General features: G+C 59.3%; 1 protein-coding gene across 2 annotated transcripts; it reads left to right on the top strand.

The window, feature by feature from the left end:
* Nucleotides 1-1,649: 1,649 nt before the first annotated feature.
* On the top strand, nt 1,650-17,362 carry INSRR (insulin receptor related receptor). 2 transcript variants are annotated; one of them, XM_077901157.1, is made up of 23 exons: nt 1,650-1,765; nt 2,025-2,165; nt 5,146-5,697; nt 7,188-7,491; nt 7,584-7,726; nt 7,947-8,091; nt 8,919-9,133; nt 9,375-9,501; nt 10,863-11,101; nt 11,478-11,645; nt 11,739-11,934; nt 12,043-12,084; nt 12,160-12,380; nt 12,596-12,732; nt 12,818-12,980; nt 13,189-13,294; nt 13,896-13,948; nt 14,107-14,336; nt 14,835-14,945; nt 15,081-15,240; nt 15,731-15,860; nt 15,983-16,117; nt 16,715-17,362. In XM_077901157.1, the coding sequence occupies exons 2-23, from the start codon at nt 2,081-2,083 to the stop codon at nt 17,061-17,063; spliced, it is 4,011 nt and encodes a 1,336-aa protein (XP_077757283.1). In that variant the 5' UTR covers nt 1,650-1,765; nt 2,025-2,080; the 3' UTR covers nt 17,064-17,362. The 2 variants fall into 2 exon arrangements, with proteins under 2 accessions (XP_077757283.1, XP_077757284.1); XM_077901158.1 differs by having other exon boundaries at nt 16,338-16,857.
* The last annotated feature ends 1,383 nt before the right edge of the window (nt 17,363-18,745 follow it).

The following is an 18,745-nucleotide window of genomic DNA, read 5'->3' as shown; positions in this document are numbered from 1 at the left end:
CGGCCGCCGGGAAAGGGCGGGGCCCGCGACCCGCCCCGCCCCGCCCTGCCCCCTCCAGCTCCACCTCCGCCACTCGGGTCCTGGCCCCCAGGCCGCCCCTACCCCTTTCTGGGGACCCCGAGCCCCTCCTCCCCCAAAACCCTCTGTCGCAGAAGGAACGCCTTGGAGGTCCTTGCTGGGGCGGGGGACTGCGGCTGAGAAGTTGATCCGTTATTTCTCCCAGCCTATGCTGCCCTTAGGGGGCGGGGAGATGACAGGGCAGGGGCAAGGTTACCGTCGGGGTCGTCCCAGCCAGCCCGGTCCCCCACCATCGTCCACCGCCCCCCATCCCCCACCCCCGCCCTCAGAGCTCCCTCCTCACGGTGCGCGCCCCGGGGGCAGTGTACGATGTCACTTGGGGTAAATGAGGTGCAACACTCTCTAACCGTAGGAAGAAAGGGCAAGGGATCCCAAAAGGACCGAACGCAGGATCTGGGGAAAGAAGGCACAGCCGAGGTAATGTGTCGCCCCGAAACAGCCCAGGAAGGGAGCCTAGGGAGCCGGACGCCCGCTTTCGGGAGAGACCACAGGGTGGCGCTGGAGGCCGGCGCGCAGAGGTGCGAGCTCCAGGGCGGGGGGGCGCGGTCTGCAACCCCACCGAGAGGCGTCCCCGGCCCCAGCGACCCGCCCTGACCCCAGCCGGCCAGCGCCGGGCCCGGGCCGGGTGGGGTCCCGCCGGGCTGGGCTGGCATCGATCGCCGCCCTGACAAGAGCATCGATTTCTGCACGGAGAAATTAATAGATCTTCTCTTAGCTCCTCGGACCCGGGAGCCGCCCGCGGGTGGAGCTGGGGACCCGTCGGCCCTCGAGGGCCGCGCACCCGGAAAGCCCCGGGATCCCCAGCGCCTCCCGCCTCGCGGGCCTCGGTGGCCGAAGGAGCCCGCCGGTCTCAAGCGGGGAGGGCCGGTAAGGGCGAGCAAGAGGGTCCGGGAGGAGGGACTCGGGCAGGGAGAGCAGGGCCGCAGGGAGAGCGCGAAGCAAGCCCTCGGAGGGCGAGAGGCGCGGCTGGCCCTTCGCCAGGCTCCCAGCGCAGGCCGTCCTCCAGCTCCGAGACAGGGACGGACAGACCGACGGCAGCGGGCTTGGGAAGGCGACCGGACAGAAGCGGGCCCACAGGATCTCGGTTGTGGCGAGGGACTTGGCTGGGATGGAGCCTCGCGCGAAAGCGGAGTGGCAGCCTCGGGGGCTGCGAGGGGCTCCGGCAGGAGAACGGCTTGCATGCTCAGGACGCGGCTCGCGCTCCCGCCGGGTTTCCGCAGGCTCGCTCCGCCGGGTCCCGGCTGCCAGAGCCACCCAGCAGGTGTCAAGGCTCCGGGACTGCAGAACTCCCCCTCCACCCCGCCCCCCCCCTCCGCTGGCAGCGCGGCCCCACGTGAGTGAGTCCGCAGGGGCAATGGGAGAGCTCGGTCCCGGCCAACCATCCCCCTGTATTTTGGCCTTATTTCCCCAACAGACCTGTCCCCCCTCAGTTGTCAGGCTAAATATTTTGGCTTGGCGGGAAGGGCAGAGAGAGCCGGAGGTTCCAGCAAGCCAATCCGCTTGGCCCTGGGGCAGGGAGGGCGGGAGCTGGGCGCGGCTCCCATGCCCCGGAGATAGCCGGAGGAGGCCCCCCTGCCCCTCCCGACTCTGGGCCCCCGGCGGCTGCGGGTGTGGGTCGGGGACGCTCTCTCTCCCCGCCAGTCCTCGCAGCTCTCCAGGGCAGGCTTCTGTGCTGCGCTTGCTCCGGGTTGGTAGGCCTCCTGGACTGCCTTTTGCTGCGCACCCCTGCTGCCTTCCTCCCTCTGGAGGCCTCTCTGCGCCTCCTCTGCTGCCCTCAGCATCTCCATCTCCGTGCTAATCCCTCTGTCTCTGAGCTCAGACTGAGTCTCTATCTGCACCGCCTGTCACTGTCTTTGTGTCTCCTGCTGTATCTCTGTGTGGGATGCTCCCTCGGTGGGCCCCTACCCTTCCCTCCCTGCTGAAGCCCACATCTCTGTGGCCCTCAGGGCCTGCCAGACCCTGCTCCTCCCTGGAGCCATCTGCAGAAGTCAGAACCGGGACAATGGCAGTGCCCAGTCTGTGCCCATGGGTCGCATGCCTGCTGGTGATCCTCCTCTCCTTGGGATTTGGCCTGGACACACTAGAGGGTGAGTCCCCCAACACTGTCTCCGGGAGCCCCATCTTCACCCTCCCACATCCCCCAGCCAGCTGCGAAGCCAAACAACTGAGTGTCTAGACAGAACACATGTGTTTACCTCCTTGTAACATAAAGACTGGGGTTAGCTCTTGGAAGGACTTCCCACCAGCAAGGTCAGTCAGCTCCCCAGATAAACATGGCTTCCTCTCAGTTCCCTGCAATGTGAGAGGGGCCTTGACACAGAGGGATGAACAGATGTCCTCCATTCCTGCTTGTGGAACCGTGATCCCAGTAAGCCTCAATGAGAATGGCACAAGGGGGAGCATCTTGGGAGTCATTTCTAGAGCGACTGAATTCAACGGGCACAGGGATGGGATGGGTAGCTGATAACTGGACATCATGAGGTAACTGAACCCATTATGCAGACAAGGAACTGAGGTCCAAAAGGTCGGGAGGGAAAGCTGGCCTGGGGTCCCTGGCGCTGGCCCCAGGGCCTTATCCCCTAGCCCTCATACATACCTAGGGCCCATCCACTGGGAATGGGGGCTGCTTTTCATTAGTGCTGTGGGCCAACACTTCCCAAGAGCAGAGTCTGGAAGGGGAGGACCATAAAGACCAAGTGGCCCTTGTAGGTGTTCGGAGAGCCTGGGTGGGGGCAGAAGCTGAGCATGCAGGTTTCAAAAGGAGAAGGATTAAAAGCATGCCTTTCCCCAATGCCACCATTCCCTGCCAGACTGAGGCCGCTCAGGGTTCCAGTGCTCTGTGCCCACCTGAGGGGTCCTGGGACCCCTCAGACTCAGGGCTTCCTGGAGCAGGTCTAAGTCTCCCCTTCCTACAGAGACAGAGGGAAGATGCAAATGGGTTGGGGTGGGGGTGGTGGGTCCCCTGAAGAGTCCCAGTCAGGACGGCATTGCATGCAAGGACCAGCCCCTCCTGTTCTCCCCTGCTCTTTTCCACTGCTGTGCCAAGGCAGATGCCAGCCAGGAGCACCGTTGTCAGGAGGGAAGCACATCCCTGGGATGGGGTAGGGGCTGGCGTGTGGTTGTTTGCTCAGGGAACCCAGATGTTCCGTTCCCAGTGCTATGCACAGGGCCATGTCCTGAGGGGAGGCAAGCAAGGGTTAATCTGTGAAGGTCGTGGATTTGTTTTTCCAAATGACTCCCATCAGGGGAGCCCTAGAGAGGCAGGGGCATGATGGGAAGTGGCATGTGGGCGCCTTGTAGAGCCTGATTGGCCTTTGCCTGGAGGGCTACAAGTGTTTTCTCATCCTGTCTTGCACTTTTTGTGTATGTGCTTGCTCAGACACACACACACACACACACACACACACACTAACAGGGCAGAGCCAAGCACAGGGACCATTCACAACAGGGAGAAGATATGATGTAAGGCCCAGGGACTGGGCCTTGGTCTGTGGGAGATGCCGAGGGCCAGGCAGGAAGCAGGAGCTAGAGAGCCTAGAGGGCTTGAGTGGCCAGCTGAAGAATTCAGACTTGAGTCTTCTGCCATGGAAGGAAGGTATCGACGGGAGCAAAGTGAGAGTGCATGGACCAGGTACCTAGCCCACTTAGGGGACTGGTCCTAGGGGCCTCAGGAAGAGAAGCCAGACACACCCTGGTCCCCAGGAGACACGTGGACTTGGAAACCAAATGTCCATCAATTCAACCCACAGTCCCTAAAAAAAAAAAAAAAAAAAAAAAAAACACACAAAACACAGTCCCTGAGTGCCTGGTGGGTCCAGCTCTGAGCTGTGAGCACCACGCAGGGACAGTGCTGACCAGCAAAGGCCTAGCCCTCCAGAGATCCACTCCCTAGAGGATGACAAAAATGTAGATGGCGGTTGTGGGTGCTAGAGCAAGTGCTGCCTACTCCAAAGGGGAAGTGATCAATTCAGGTCAGAGGATCAGGGAAGGTGGGCTTGACCTGCGGTTTTGGGACAAGAGCTGAGCCTGTGACCAGGCATCTAGCTCCCTCAGGCCGAGGAGGGAAGTGGGGTGTATGAAGCTCTGCTTTTCAGCTTCAGAACTCATTCATTTGTTCATGAAGTATGGACAGAGCACCAATTTTGTGCCAGGCACTATACCAGGCACCAAAGATATAGCAATGAGTTATACAAAGATACCTGCCCTTCTGGAGCTTCCAGTAAACAAAATAAGTCAATTATATATTAGCCAGTGTTAAGATTTAAGCAGAAAAATTAAGTAGGGAGGGGGGTTGGAAGTGTTTAAAAGGAGGGGTCAGAGATGACCTCATTGAGGAGGGGACATCTGCGGAGACTTAAAGGAGGTGAGGAACCTTTAGAGGGAACAGTGTTCTGGCCAGAAGAAACAGAAGGTGCAAAGACCCCAGAGCAGAAGCTTGGCTGGCTTGTTTGAGGAACAGCAAAAAAGTCAGTGTGGCTGAAGAGAGGGAGGGGGCATGGGGTCAGAGAAGCTGTAGAGGCCTTGCCAGCTGAGGTAAGGACTTGAGCTTTCAGTTAGTCAGTCAGTGAGATGGGGGCCACCATGGGGTGGAGGACAAAGAACCATCCTGTTTTGAGAAGATCCCCTTGGCTCTACAGTGCAGAGCAGACGGGGGCGGGGGGACAAGGGTGGAAGTGGGGGGACCATCAAGGAAGCCACTGCTGTTTACCCAGGAGAAAGGGATGGTGCCAGCTGCAAAGGTAGTAACAAGTGGTTGGATATGCTGTCATTTAAAGGTTGAGCCCACAGGGTGGGGAGCAGAGGACGGGAGTCGAAGGAGACTCTGGATTCAGAGGAATGAAGTGGCAATGCCCTGAGGAGTGAGGCAGGCTGGGGAGGGAAGGGGAGCTCACGTTTGCCCACGTCCAACCTTCAAGCTGCCACAAGCCTCGAGCCTCGGAGACCCAGGGAGGAGGCCACAATAGAGCTCTGCTCCCAAGCAGGGTCCCCCTCCTCCAAAGCTGCCAGGGCAGGACCGGGTGCTCAGCCCACGGCGTGCTGATGGCTGCCTCTGACCTGTGCCCCCAGTGTGCCCCAGCCTGGACATCCGCTCAGAGGTGGCGGAGCTGCGCCGGCTGGAGAACTGCAGCGTGGTGGAGGGCCATCTGCAGATCCTGCTCATGTTCACGGCCACGGGCGAGGACTTCCGCGGCCTCAGCTTCCCGCGCCTCACTCAGGTCACTGACTACCTGCTGCTCTTCCGCGTGTACGGCCTGGAGAGCCTGCGGGACCTCTTCCCCAACCTCGCGGTCGTGCGTGGCGCCCGCCTCTTCCTGGGTTATGCGCTGGTGGTCTACGAGATGCCGCACCTGCGGGACGTGGGGCTGCCGGCGCTGGGGGCCGTGCTGCGTGGGGCCGTGCGGGTGGAGAAGAACCAGGAGCTCTGTCATCTCTCCACCATCGACTGGGGGCTGCTGCAGCCCTCGCCCAGCGCCAACCACATCGTGGGCAACAAGCTGCGTGAGGAGTGTGCCGACGTGTGCCCTGGCGTGCTGGGTGCCACCGGCCAGCCCTGCGCCAGGACCACCTTCAGTGGGCACACCGACTACAGATGCTGGACCTCCAGCCACTGCCAGAGAGGTAGGCACCAACCCAGAACACACGCGGGTGGCACCAGGAGCAGGGGGTGGGAGGGAGGGCTGGGCGGCCATAGGATGGCATGGGTCCCCACCACCCTGCAGCCCTTAATCCTCACTGGTCCTGTGAGACAGGTCCTCTCTCTGTTCCCATCTTGCACTTGAGGGAACAGAAGGTCAGAAAAGTTCAATAACTGAGTTAGCCGAAGGCTGTCAAGGGACTGGGCAGGACAGCATTTGGGAGTCAGGGAAAGGGGAAAGGACAGGTGCAGGGTGGGCAGGGCTGGCCCCAGGGCCAAGGCACAGGAACCCAATGGGGCAGCAGTTAAGTACAAAGCCAGACAGCCTGGGCCCCAGTGTCAGCTCTACTACTCTACTGGCTTTGTTCATGTAGTGTATCTGTGTCTGTTCCCTCAACTGTAGAATAATCACAGGGTTGTTATGAGCAATGAGCTGTCCTGTAATCACCAGAGCAGTGCCTGGGCCCTGGTAGGGGTTCTAGGTTCCAGGTGACCCCAGGCAGGCTAGCAGTATTGTCATGGGGCAGGGGTGGGGCGGGGGGGGGCAGGGGTGGGGCGGGGGGGACAGGAGCTGGGTAGGAAAGGAGAGGAGGAGTGACCCAGGAAGGACAGAACAGGTGGGATCTTCTTTAGGAAGCCAGGCACATGGAGAGAAAACAGAAGGAAGGAAGCAGAGCAAAGGAGGGAAGCAATGTAAGGAAGGAATAGCAAGAGGAGGAAGCAGAAGTTACGGAGAGAAAAGGAAGATCTTCCAGAGGCTAGGAGCAGATCTGGGGTCCCCAATCCAGGGCTCCTTTGCCCCAAAGCCTGGGCAGCAGGGCAAAGGGTAACCAGATCCCTGCTGTATCTGCTAGGCCCCATCTCCCCATGCCTACCTGTTGGCTGTAAACACAGTGGCTGCGCGTCCTTTCTCATGTACAGTGTCAACACGCCCTGGCTGACCTCTACCATATGCCCTACTCCCACAGATGTTGGGCTGCCACCGGCCCCAAACCCACGCACTGCTGCTTGGGGCCACCTCCTGCCCAGGGCACAGAGCTGAAGAGGGTAGAGGCATGGGCAGGGCATGGGTGAAATGACCAGTGGCGCCCCCTCACTGCAACACTCCCAGGTCCACTGGCCGCAGGCCTCACTGCCCAGGAGAAGCTGGCAGGTCCCCCCTGGCACCATGCCCAGGGAGGATCTGTGCACCAGGCCTAGACGAGACAGTAGGCTGGGTAGAGGCAGCCCTGCTGGACAAGGTCACTTCTCTGTCCTGAGCTCTGACAACCCTGACCAGGCGCTGTGGGAGAGGGGAAGCCACAGAGCGGAATCATGGTCCTTGTCCTCAAGAGCTTCATCTGAGGAAAAGGGGGCCAGTAACCATTGTCATTTGAGTTGGAGGAATTTGGATGCAGACTAATAATGCTATCCCAGGGGGAGGGGGTGGCGCCAGAACCAGTGGGGGAGGCCTAACCAAGCACTCTGTCCACAGTGTGTCCCTGCCCCCATGGGCTGGCCTGCACAGCTGGGGGTGAGTGCTGCCACATTGAATGCCTGGGGGGCTGCAGCCGGCCGGAAGACCCCCGCGCCTGCGTCGCCTGTCGCCACCTCTACTTCCAGGGTGCCTGCCACCGGGCCTGCCCTCCAGGCACCTACCAGCACGAGTCCTGGCGCTGTGTCACGGCAAAGCGCTGTGCCAGCCTGCGCTCTGTGCCCGGCCGCACCTCCATCTTTGGCATCCACGAGGGCAGCTGCCTGGCCCAGTGCCCTCCGGGCTTCACCCGCAACGGCAGCAGGTGAGTGTCAGGGGATGGGGGCACTCTTGGATCAGTGAGGAGGTCCACACTGGTCCAGGGCTCATTCCACATCCTCCACTTGCCCCTGCTAGCATGTTCTGCCACAAGTGTGAGGGGCTGTGCCCCAAAGAGTGCAAGGTGGGTACCAAGACCATCGACTCCACGCAGGCGGCACAGGACCTGGCGGGCTGCACCCACGTGGAGGGGAGCCTCATCATCAACCTCCGCCAGGGCTGTCAGTACCTTCCTCGGGCCCACACCTCTCCTCCTGGTCATGCCCCCTACAGTGACCCAGCTAAAGCACTGCTTTCCATCACCCCGGGTCCCAGTCCTGAGGGTCCCCCTCCTGGCACCCCTAGTCAGCACCTTCCCCCTACCCCCTCACCCCTGGCGGCCATACATACAGTTCCATCACTTTCCCCACCCTGCTCCAGCCCTGTCTTCCCCATTTCCAGACAACCTAGAGCTGGAGCTGCAACAGAGCCTGGGGCTGATAGAGACCATCACTGGCTTCCTCAAGATCAAGCACTCCTTTGCCCTCGTGTCCCTGGGCTTTTTCAAGAACCTCAAACTCATCCGAGGGGACGCCATGGTGGATGGGTAAGGGGCAGAAACAGCCTCTGACCAGCTCCCTCTATCACATTTCCTTCCTAACACTCCCACAACAGGGGGAAAGAGCATGGGCTCTGGAATCAGCTCTGCTGTGTGCTATTTGTGTGACACTGGGTAGGTTAACTTAACTTCTCTTGTCCTCAATTTTCTCATCTGTGAAATGGGATTCACATAACAGTACTTATTTCTTAAGACTGTCGTGAATATTACTTACATTGTTATGTGTAAAGCACTTAAAACAGTGCCGGAACACAGTGTACACTATACAAGTTATGGTGACATCAAACTGCGCATGGGTTGGCTATGTTCTGTGATACTCTCAGCTGCAGAGCAAGATGGCCTGGGTCTGAAACCTATCCCTGCCACCTACCAGTCAAGACCTATCTGTACCAGCTAGGATTTTCAAAATACAGAGTTATTTATTTATTTGTTTATTTGAGTGTGGGGGAGGGAACAGAGGGAGAGAATCTTTAGCAGGCTTCACACTTGGAGCCTGAGGTGGGGCTTGATCTCAGGACCCGGAGATCATGACCTGAGCCAAAATCAAGAGGGTGCTCAATGGACTGAGCCACCCAGGTGCCCCCAGAGAATTTTCTTAATGACCAACCAGCCAAGTGGTTTCTCATGTCTCCCCCAAACTAACATGGACCCCTAGGGGTGCCCACACTCCAGCTGGAGAAGCACAGCCCCAGGCTGAGTGCCCTCCTCCTCTGTGCTCCCAGCACAGCCTCTCTAGGAGGGACCCATGGGGCACCCCTGTTCCCCACCCCTCGCCCCCACCTCCCTGCAGCACACGGCGCCTCGACCTCCCCCAGGAACTACACCCTGTATGTGCTGGACAACCAGAACCTACAGCAGCTGGGGGCCTGGGTGGCTGCGGGGCTCACCATTCCCGTGGGCAAGATATACTTCGCTTTCAACCCTCGCCTCTGCTTGGAGCACATCTACCGCCTGGAAGAGGTGACCGGCACGCGGGGACGGCAAAACAAGGCTGAGATCAACCCCCGCACCAACGGAGACCGCGCCGCCTGTAAGGCCCAATGCCCCAACCCCGGAGACGGGACGCCCAGAATCCCCAGGCGCGCACACTGAAAGACCTCCGACACGCACCGGGGCGGGAGGGGACATTTGACGGGGACAACGTGATAGGTTCTCTAACGAGGCCGCGTGGGGAGTGGCACCCGCGGGGTCAGAGTGGAGACGCGGGAGTAGGCGACTCAGGCGGAGACGAAGGCGGCTGACAGTAGGTGTTGGCCCCCCGCCCCGCCCAGGCCAAACTCGCACCCTGCGCTTCGTGTCCAACGTGACGCAAGCTGACAGCATCTTGCTGCGCTGGGAGCGCTACGAGCCGCTGGAGGCTCGGGACCTGCTCAGCTTCATCGTGTACTACAAGGAGTCGTGAGTGCCGGGGCGGGGCCAGGGCGGGCGGGGCGGGGCCAGAACCACGTGGGGCGGGGGCGGGGCCAGAGCCCCCTTGGAGCCGGGCCAGGACATGCTGGGGCGGGGTCGGAACCAACCAGGCCAGTCTGTTCCCAAAAGCGTTCGGGTGAGAGCAGGGTGCAGCGAGGCTGTAGAGAAGCAAGAAGCGGGGACCCCGAAGTCTCACTCCCTTGTAGGGCCCATGTCTGGCTCTCCCCTCACTTTATTCACCTCTCCGTGCCTCAGTTTCACCTCACCAGTGAAATGGAAGGTCAGAACTTCTGAGAGATCAAGAGAGGCGCCCTCCTGGGAAGGCTTGGATAATTAAACTTCAATTCACTATGCTAATGTTCCGTACTGACCACACGCTCCTGCCCCAGCAGCGGTTTGGGGAGTACCCACTAATTTGGCCGGTTTTATCCGTAGCTCTGCCAGCATTTCATTAAAGTCTGAGGAGGGGAGTCAGCAGCAACAGCCAAGGACAAAGGGCTGCTCTTTTCTTTGGAGAAAGCGTACTGACCATAGCAGGAGGGATAGTGGTTAGACCACAGGAAAGATTTCTCCAAAAGCATGGCTAGGAATCAAAACTAAAATTCTCAGAGGAGAGGTGGGCTTGGGATGGCAAGCTGGGAGTGCAGCAGTAAGGAGTACTCCCGTCCTGGTAGACAGAAGATGGGAGCCACCTGGCTTGGAAGCATTCCTGTGAACTAAAACTGAGAGGTATTAGTTTCCCACTAGCACAGGGGCCTGGCATGGGAGGAAAGGGAGAAGTCAATGGTGGGAGGCCGGCTCAATGGCCAAGGCTCTCCTGAGCTTCAATGGTAGGTGCAGGTCTCCAGCATGGGAAGCTAGAGGGTTTGCTAACTACAAATTCTTGGGTCCCACCCTCATAGATTCTGATTCAGTTAGTCCTGGAGAGCCTGTGAATCTGCATTTCTAACAAGCTCACAGGTAATCCTGAATCTTCTGGTCGATGGACCACACTTTGAGGAGCACTAACATGGGCTGGCAGTGTGCATCCCCTGCCTGGCTTGTGCAACTCACAATCCACACAACTATATCCACCTGCCTCTGGGCTCAAAAGATAGAGAATCTTAGGGGTCATTCAGGAAGTTCCCCTAGCATCACTGCCTTGCAGCCTGGCTGTAGCTATGCTCACTCAGACATGCTGTGGGTCCTGTCTCAATCCCAGCTCTGAGCATACTCAGTGAGTGAGTGCTCCCCAAAAGCAGGATGCCTTCATGCATACTGGAAAAAGAATGATAATGACAGTCTCAGAGAGGAGGGGTTGCTAGAAACCGGGGTGGGGCTCCCCTCAGCTCCAGGGATATGGTTTGCAGCCCATTCCAGAATGCCACAGAGCACACAGGTCCAGATGCCTGTGGAACCCAGAGCTGGAACCTGCTGGATGTGGAGCTGCCCTTAAGCCGCACCCAAGAACCCGGGGTAACTCTAGCACCCCTCAAGCCCTGGACACAATATGCAGTGTTTGTACGGGCCATCACACTGACCACTGCTGAGGACAGCCCCCACCAAGGAGCCCAGAGCCCCATCGTCTACCTCCGAACCCTGCCTGCGGGTAGGCTGAAGACTCTGAAGGGGGTGGGAGCTAGATGCCCAAGTCCTAATGAGAATGAGGGAACCCAGCACCCAAAATAGAGAAGCTGGGTTGCTGAACACCTGGCCCCTGGAGATTGGGAAGCCAGATGCTTGAGTCCTAGAAAGAACAGGGGGCATTCGCCTAGGTCCTAGGGAAGCTGTGGGTGGGTTGTGCAGGGGGACTTGAGCCAATTCAAGGGCCTTGGAGGAACATGATAGGAGGGCCAGGATTCTGAGTTCCAGGAAGGGGAGGTTGAGGGTCAGGGATGCTTGGACCTCAAAGAGGAGCCCATTACTGGACAGGACTTGAAAGGGGGATCCACCTCCCCTCAGCCACACCCTACTTACTTCCCCAGCGCCCACTGTGCCCCAGGACGTCATCTCCACGTCCAATTCCTCGTCCCACCTGCTCGTGCGCTGGAAGCCACCGATTCAGCGCAACGGGAACATCACCTACTACCTGGTGCTGTGGCAGCGTCTGGCGGAGGACGGCGACCTCTATCTCAACGACTACTGCCACCGCGGTGCGCGGGGAGCAGCCCGGGCCTGAGGGTCGGGGGCGCTGGCCCGGGGCGCTGTACCAGCGTCTGACCGGGTCTCTCCCCGCGCCGCGCCAGGCCTGCGGCTGCCCACCAGCAACAACGACCCGCGCTTCGACCGCGAGGACGGTGAACTCGAAGCCGAGATGGAGCCGGGCTGCTGCCCTTGCCAGCACCCACCGCCTGGGCAGGTCCTGCCGCCGCTGGAGGCGCAAGAGGCCTCGTTCCAGAAGAAGTTCGAAAACTTCCTGCACAACGCCATCACCATCCCCAAGTGCGGCGGGATCCGGGGGCAGGGCGCGCTCGGGGGGAGGGGAGGGGCGGGTCTCGCTGGGCAGGGGGATGGGGCGGGGCCTGAGCCGGCCCTCCTCGGTCTCCCCAGGTCCCCCTGGAAGGTGACGTCGGTCAATAAGAGCCCTCAAAGGTGAGCCGGGCGGGACTGAGGGCGGGGGGAGGGGGGCCGGGGCGCGGCCGTGCGTCTGACTCGCGCACTCCCCAGACATGCGGGGAGGCACCGCCGGGCGGCCGGGGCGCTCCGGCTTGGGGGCAACAGCTCGGATTTCGAGATCCAGGAGGACAAAGTGCCCCGGGAGCGAGCAGTGTTGAGTGGTCTGCGCCACTTTACGGAATATCGTATCGACATCCACGCCTGCAACCACGCGGCTCACACCGTGGGCTGCAGCGCGGCCACGTTCGTCTTCGCGCGCACCATGCCGCACAGTAGGTGTCCCCGCTCGTGCCACCGGCTCAAGAACTCTACCCACTTAATGCTCCAACTAGCAAGTGGGACCTCTGGATCAGTCCACAGCCTGGCTCTCCTCCCAGTTCCCATAAGTCCCGAGCTTCCTGGACACCCCCTCCCCCGTTTAGCCCCCTTGCGTTTGATCCTGACTTTGAAACAGTGGGGTTGGGCTGGCTGATGCCCTCTCCCACAGGAGAAGCTGATGGCATCCCAGGGAAGGTGGCCTGGGAGGCAGCCAGCAAAAGCAGTGTCCTCCTGCGCTGGCTGGAGCCACCTGACCCCAACGGACTCATCCTCAAGTATGAAATCAAGTACCGCCGCTTGGGAGAGGTAGGTACCCCAGGAGGACCCCCAAACCTGGACCCAAGTAGTGCCTCCATCCTCTTCCCAGCCAGCTCTTCTGTATTGCCCCCAGGAGGCCACAGTGCTATGTGTGTCCCGCCTACGATATGCCAAATTTGGGGGTGTCCAGCTGGCCCTGCTGCCCCCTGGAAACTACTCCGCCAGAGTTCGGGCAACCTCGCTGGCTGGCAACGGCTCCTGGACAGAAAGTATCGCTTTCTACGTCCCAGGCCCAGGTAGACATGGCCTCTGTCCCAGACCTGCGCTCCCATAGTCCCAGCTGGGGCCCCAGCCACATTGCCTGTGGTGGAAACCACAGAAACCGGGTGGCCACTCCACCCCCATTCCTCCCCTGTTCTCACTTCCCCGGTGAAAACAGAATTGTCTTCTACCCTCTGACTTCTCCATCTTTGACTCTACCATCTGCTGCCCTCTGACCACCAGAGGAGGAAGACTCCGGGGGGCTGCACGTCCTTCTCACTGTCACCCCCGTGGGGCTCATGCTGTTCATCATTCTTGCTGCCCTCGGTTTCTTCTACGGCAGGAAGAGGTGACGATGCACAGGTTCCCACCCCCTTCTCCCCCAGCCCTCTCACAAGGTCAGTGCCACCTGCGGGTGGTATATGAGACAGCACAGAGGATGTTCCTTAGAAGCAATAACTCATCCCCTGGGGCAGCTTGGAGGAGACACACCTCTCAGTCTAGGTGACCGACTCCACCCATTTGCCGGGACTTTTCCCCTACCTTACCAGTGGAGGTCCCACCTCCTGAGACTCCCCAGTCTAGGCACACTGGGACTATTAGTCCTCATGTTCTCAGTCAATAAAGTGGGAGAAGAGACAGGAGACTCACTGTGTGCCCTGGGATAGTTGGTGCCAGATGCCCCTGCGGCTGAACACAAGAGGGAAAAGGAGGCAGGCTTCTAAGGACTACCTGAGGAGGCAGGAACTGCCCTCTTCCTGTGCTCCCTATTACCAGCCTGTCCAATCCCAGATCCCAGGACAAGGACCAAGACCAGCTTGGAAAGTCATCCTGATCAGGGATGGGAGGGAGTATGGTCAGTAACTTCCCTCCCCCTTGCAGTACCCTCTTTCTTGTCCTCTGACATTGCTCCTTCCTTCCTGAGGACAATTCCTCACCTCCCCTTGCAGAAACAGCACCCTCTATGCCTCAGTGAATCCGGAGTACTTCAGCGCCTCTGATAGTAGGTCTGGGAGTGGGTGGACAGGTGTGTGGACAGAAGGGGAGGAGATATTCTTAGAGAAGACAGCCTTGGGACCCAAGCCCTTCTGAAGAGGAGAGAGATGGGTTGGGGCGTGGCAGAGAGCAGTGTTCTCTCCTGGTGACCCCACCTCCTCTTAGTGTACATCCCTGATGAGTGGGAGGTGCCTCGGGAGCAGATCTCCATAATCCGAGAGCTGGGCCAGGGCTCCTTTGGGATGGTATATGAAGGCCTGGCACAAGGACTAGAGGCTGGAGAGGAGTCCACACCCGTGGCCCTGAAGACAGTGAATGAGTTGGCCAGCCCACGAGAACGCATTGAGTTCCTCAAGGAAGCTTCTGTCATGAAGGCATTCAAGTGTCACCATGTGGTAAGGGATGCTAGGGGACATTGCCAAGGTAGGGTCATAACTAGGATGAAAGTCATATGATAAGAAGGAAAGGGCCAAGGATGAGATCAGGGTACCATCAAGGTCAGGGTTAGGAATATGGTTAAGGTCCTAATTGAGGTAAAATTCATGGTTAGGATTAGAGTCAAAACCAGGTCATGCTGGGGCCATGGTAGAATTATGGCTAGGGCTGAGATCAGTCATGGGTGGGGGTCAATATTGAGTGTTCAGATCATTATTAGGATCATGATAAGGCTCAAGGTCAGAATTGGAATCGTGAAGATTGGAATGATAGTTATGATCAAGGTCATGGGTTAGAGTTAGGGTCATTGTTAGATCAGGATTAGGGTTATGGCCATGGTTGGGTTTAGGGTCCGGGTTGGTGTCTGGCTCAGGTTGTGGTCACAGCAGGTCAACATTTTGGCCAGCTGGTCAAGGGGACCTGGGTAGACCTGCAACCAGACTCTTTGTCCATCCCAGGTACGTCTCCTGGGTGTTGTGTCTCAAGGCCAGCCAACTCTGGTCATCATGGAGTTAATGACTCGTGGGGACCTCAAGAGCCATCTTCGATCTCTGCGGCCTGAGGCAGAGGTAGAGACCAGGAGTACCCTGAGCAAAGGGGCTGAGGGAGTTGGAGAAGACTTGGGCACAGTTGGAAGGGGGGATCCCTGGGCAGGAGTCCAAGCTCTAGGTACCCTTGTCACCAGCCCCCTCTCTTGGCTCTAGAACAACCCTGGGCTCCCACGGCCAGCACTGGGAGATATGATCCAGATGGCTGGTGAGATTGCAGATGGCATGGCTTACCTCGCTGCCAACAAGTTTGTGCATCGAGACCTGGCAGCCAGAAACTGCATGGTGTCCCAGGACTTCACCGTCAAGATTGGGGGTACAGGGGGATCCCTGGGTGGCTCAGCGGTTTGGCGCCTGCCTTTGGCCCAGGGCGCGATCCTGGAGACCCAGAATCGAGTCCCACATCGGGGTCCCGGCATGGAGCCTGCTTCTCTCTCTGCCTCTCTCTCTCTCTCTCTGTCTATCATAAATAAATAAATTTAAAAAAAGGATTTAAAAAAAAAGATTGGGGGTACAAGGGTGCCAGGCGGGTGGGGGGCAGCCTGGGGAGTAGAGCAACTCTTCTTAAGCTAAGCTAGGAGACCCAGGCCTGGCCCACAGCTCTGTCCCTGACAGCCCCCACCCTGGATCTCAGCCTTCTTCCAAGGCCAGAGGGGTTATAGTGGGGTGATCTCTGAGGTTCTTTGAGCCCTTACCTCTGGGATTCTTGGAGGCCAGGAAGGAGGAGAGGGCTGGGAGAAGTATCCCGGGGGCAGGGGCTGGTGTGTGGTCCTGCCGCCCCATACCTGCCCACCTTTACTTTCCAGACTTCGGGATGACTCGAGACGTGTACGAGACAGACTATTACCGCAAGGGCGGGAAAGGGCTGCTGCCCGTGCGCTGGATGGCCCCCGAGTCCCTCAAAGATGGAATCTTCACCACACATTCGGATGTTTGGTGGGGCCTGGCTGGAGCGGAGGGCTCAGGGGATGTGGAGGCGGGGTCCGGGGAGAGGCCTGGGTGCACTGAGCAGCATGCAAGGTGCTGGCTGGGCTTAGGCCCTTCTGCGTGTCCTCCAGGTCCTTCGGGGTGGTGCTCTGGGAGATCGTGACCCTAGCTGAACAGCCCTACCAGGGTTTATCCAACGAGCAGGTGCTCAAGTTTGTCATGGATGGTGGGGTCCTGGAGGAGCTGGAGAGCTGTCCCCTTCAGCTGTAAGTCACTCTTGCCCCACCCCTCCCTCATCGCTGCTCTGTCTACCCTGCCCTGCCACCATGATTCTGGCCTGCCTCCTCTGTCCACTGGTCCCCAGCTCTGAGGCTTCCTCCTCTAAATCCCCACTATAACTATTTACCCCCTTTGGCCCTCCCAACGGAGTCCCCCATGGGTCCCCCTTGTGCCAGCTGGCCTCTCATGCTGCCCCCACCCCACCAGGCAAGAACTGATGAGCCGCTGCTGGCAGCAGAACCCACGCCTGCGGCCCACCTTCACCCACATCCTGGACAGCATTCGGGGGGAACTGCGGCCCTCTTTCCGCCTCTTTTCCTTCTATTACAGCCCAGAGTGCCAGGGGAGCCAGGGGGCCCTGCTGCCTAATGCCAAACCCAACTCGCTACCAACCCCAGAAGGGGCTCCCTCAGACTGCATGCCCCAAAATGGGGGTCCAGGGCACTGAGGGGACCCTTTCCCAGGATGTCTGGCCTCCCCGGGGGGTGAACCAGATTGGGCCAGAGAGCAGGAGAGGAAAGATGGGGTGGGTGTGTGTGTGTGGGGGGGGGGTCAGAGCAGACTCACTGTAAGGATTTTCTCAGGAGTGTGAATTCTCTTCGAGAGAGTGAGCGAGGTCACAGCAGGAGGAGTGGACCAGAGGTCCAGGCCCTGAGTAGGAGCCCCTACTCAGACTGGAAAGAGGGGCTCACCTATCCAGAAGGCAGGGTCCAGAGAACCATATCCTCAGCTTTGGGTCTCCTGTGGACGTCTGGGGCCATCAACACACTTGAAACCAGAAGAGCAACCTGCATCAGGCCTAGAAGCCTCCCTGTCCATGTTTGGGATGCTGGGGATGAGGTGTCCACACCACTACCCTCGTCTTGGTGTCTCCCCTCCTCCCCCCTGCCTCATGCATCAGTTGGTGTGGGGAGAATCCAGAGGCCTGGGTGAGCACCGTCCCAAACTGGCCCCGAGGCCTGCCTCACTACTTCCTCTCCTTTGCTATACCCAGGGACCCCCCATGTTTGGTGCTCCTCCTCCCTTGTCCCCAGGGGCATCCCCTGGTGCAGATTCACCCCTTCTCCCAGGCCCTTCCTCTGGACCTCCCTCCTACCCTCGGATGATTGAGGCTTTAAGAGCCTTGTTTCCTCCCTGCCTTCTGCCCTGCCCCCCACCCCTGCCTCTCACGGGAGGGCTGGAGAAGACACAATAAATGCTGAGGTCTGTTTGTGCCCTGGTCCAGGGCAGCCCATTATCTCTCCATCTATATGGTGTTAACACTGGCTGAACTTCCTCCCTCCCTCTTTGGGGACTTGACACGGTGACCCTGAGACAGGGACAAGGATAAATACACTGCTGTCAAGCCCCACCTCTGTGAGGACCCAAACAGCCAGGGTCCCAGGGTCGCCATGGCAGGGAAGCAGGACCGCCCCCCTTTTATCTGCAGCTGGGCTAGGGTGGTCAGAGGTGGTGGGGCCCAGCAGGGAAGCTTTGCATCTGGCCCCCAGCCTCACCCCAACCCGTTCCCCATGCCTCATCTTTGGGTACCCCGTTTCATTTCCTGGGGTCTCATAGGACAGATGAGGTGGGCAGAACAGGGGGTGGGGAGGGACCCAATGACCAGTTGGCGCTGGATGCCCCTGGCCAAGGCAGGAACACACATCAGAGCAGAGTCTGTGCGTCTGGCTCCCTTCGATTACCAGGAACAGAGATGCCCCAGAGGCATGCAGCAGAGCCCAGGGGAGTTCATTTCCAGGCTCTTATGCCCTCGCCATCAGGGCATTTCAGGAGAACTGTAGATAAAGGACATAAAATCCTGGTGAGGAGGATGGCAGCAGAAGGGGCTGGGCAGGGCTCAGCATTCTGTACCAGTGTCTCCTGTGTCCAGCCTTGGGGCCAAGCTCTCGTGCTCCACACACTCCACACGCTCCACACACCAGAGGCTGGGGAGATTTGCACTTCTGAATGTGCTTGCTCACTCCTGCCCTGCAAACCACGGTCCTGAAGACGGGGCCTGAGCAGAGTGGGCTCGAGCCTGTGTGAGACTATCTCTGTGACAGTGATTACATCCCATGTACTACCGCCCTGGCAGGGTCAGGGTGGGCAGCAAGGGTCCCCGGCCCACCGACCACAGTCCTGCCCCTGCCTGCCATCAGTGGCTGAAGCAACAGTGACCCCTAATGGTTGCTGATGGAACCACAGCTTAGGGAAAAGGAATGGGGGAGGTTCTCTCCTTGACTGGCTAGTCCCTGAGGCCTCCAGCAGAGGAGAAGGAGGGATGCTCCACAGAGGAGCCCCAGAGGGAGACCCACACCCAGCACAGCGCACGCAGGCACATCTGCACTCGCGTGGTGGGGTCAAGCCCTCTCCCGCCACCCACACCCCTACCTGCACAGTACTGGATATTGTGCCCCCAGAGGTGCTGGTCATCTAGATGTGAGATGCTGAAGGAAGGGATCAAAAGTTGAAGAAAAGAGGGCTTCAAAATGCTGTCTCTGCTCAATCTCTAAAGATGAGCAGGGGGAGCATCTTGTTGAGTACGGGGAGCACGGCCAGGGGGAGGCTCTCGGTGAAGCTCTGGGAGCATAGTCAGGAGCTTGAGAACAAATCTTCAGCTACCCCTGATGCCTGAC

This window comes from Canis aureus, chromosome 6 (assembly GCF_053574225.1).
Source record: "Canis aureus isolate CA01 chromosome 6, VMU_Caureus_v.1.0, whole genome shotgun sequence".
In the NCBI taxonomy this organism is placed as follows: Eukaryota; Metazoa; Chordata; class Mammalia; order Carnivora; family Canidae; genus Canis; species Canis aureus.
The sequence above is the reverse complement of the archived record's forward strand: the minus strand, read 5'-3'. Positions and strand labels throughout refer to the sequence as shown.

Coding starts and splice junctions, on each gene's coding strand:
- INSRR (XM_077901157.1), top strand. CDS start 2,081: ATGGCAGTGCCCAGTCTGTGCCCATGGGTCGCATGCCTGCTGGTGATC. Junction 13,949..14,106: donor GTACTTCAGCGCCTCTGATA/GTAGGTCTGGGA, acceptor ACCTCCTCTTAG/TGTACATCCCTGATGAGTGG. Junction 15,861..15,982: donor ACCACACATTCGGATGTTTG/GTGGGGCCTGGC, acceptor CGTGTCCTCCAG/GTCCTTCGGGGTGGTGCTCT.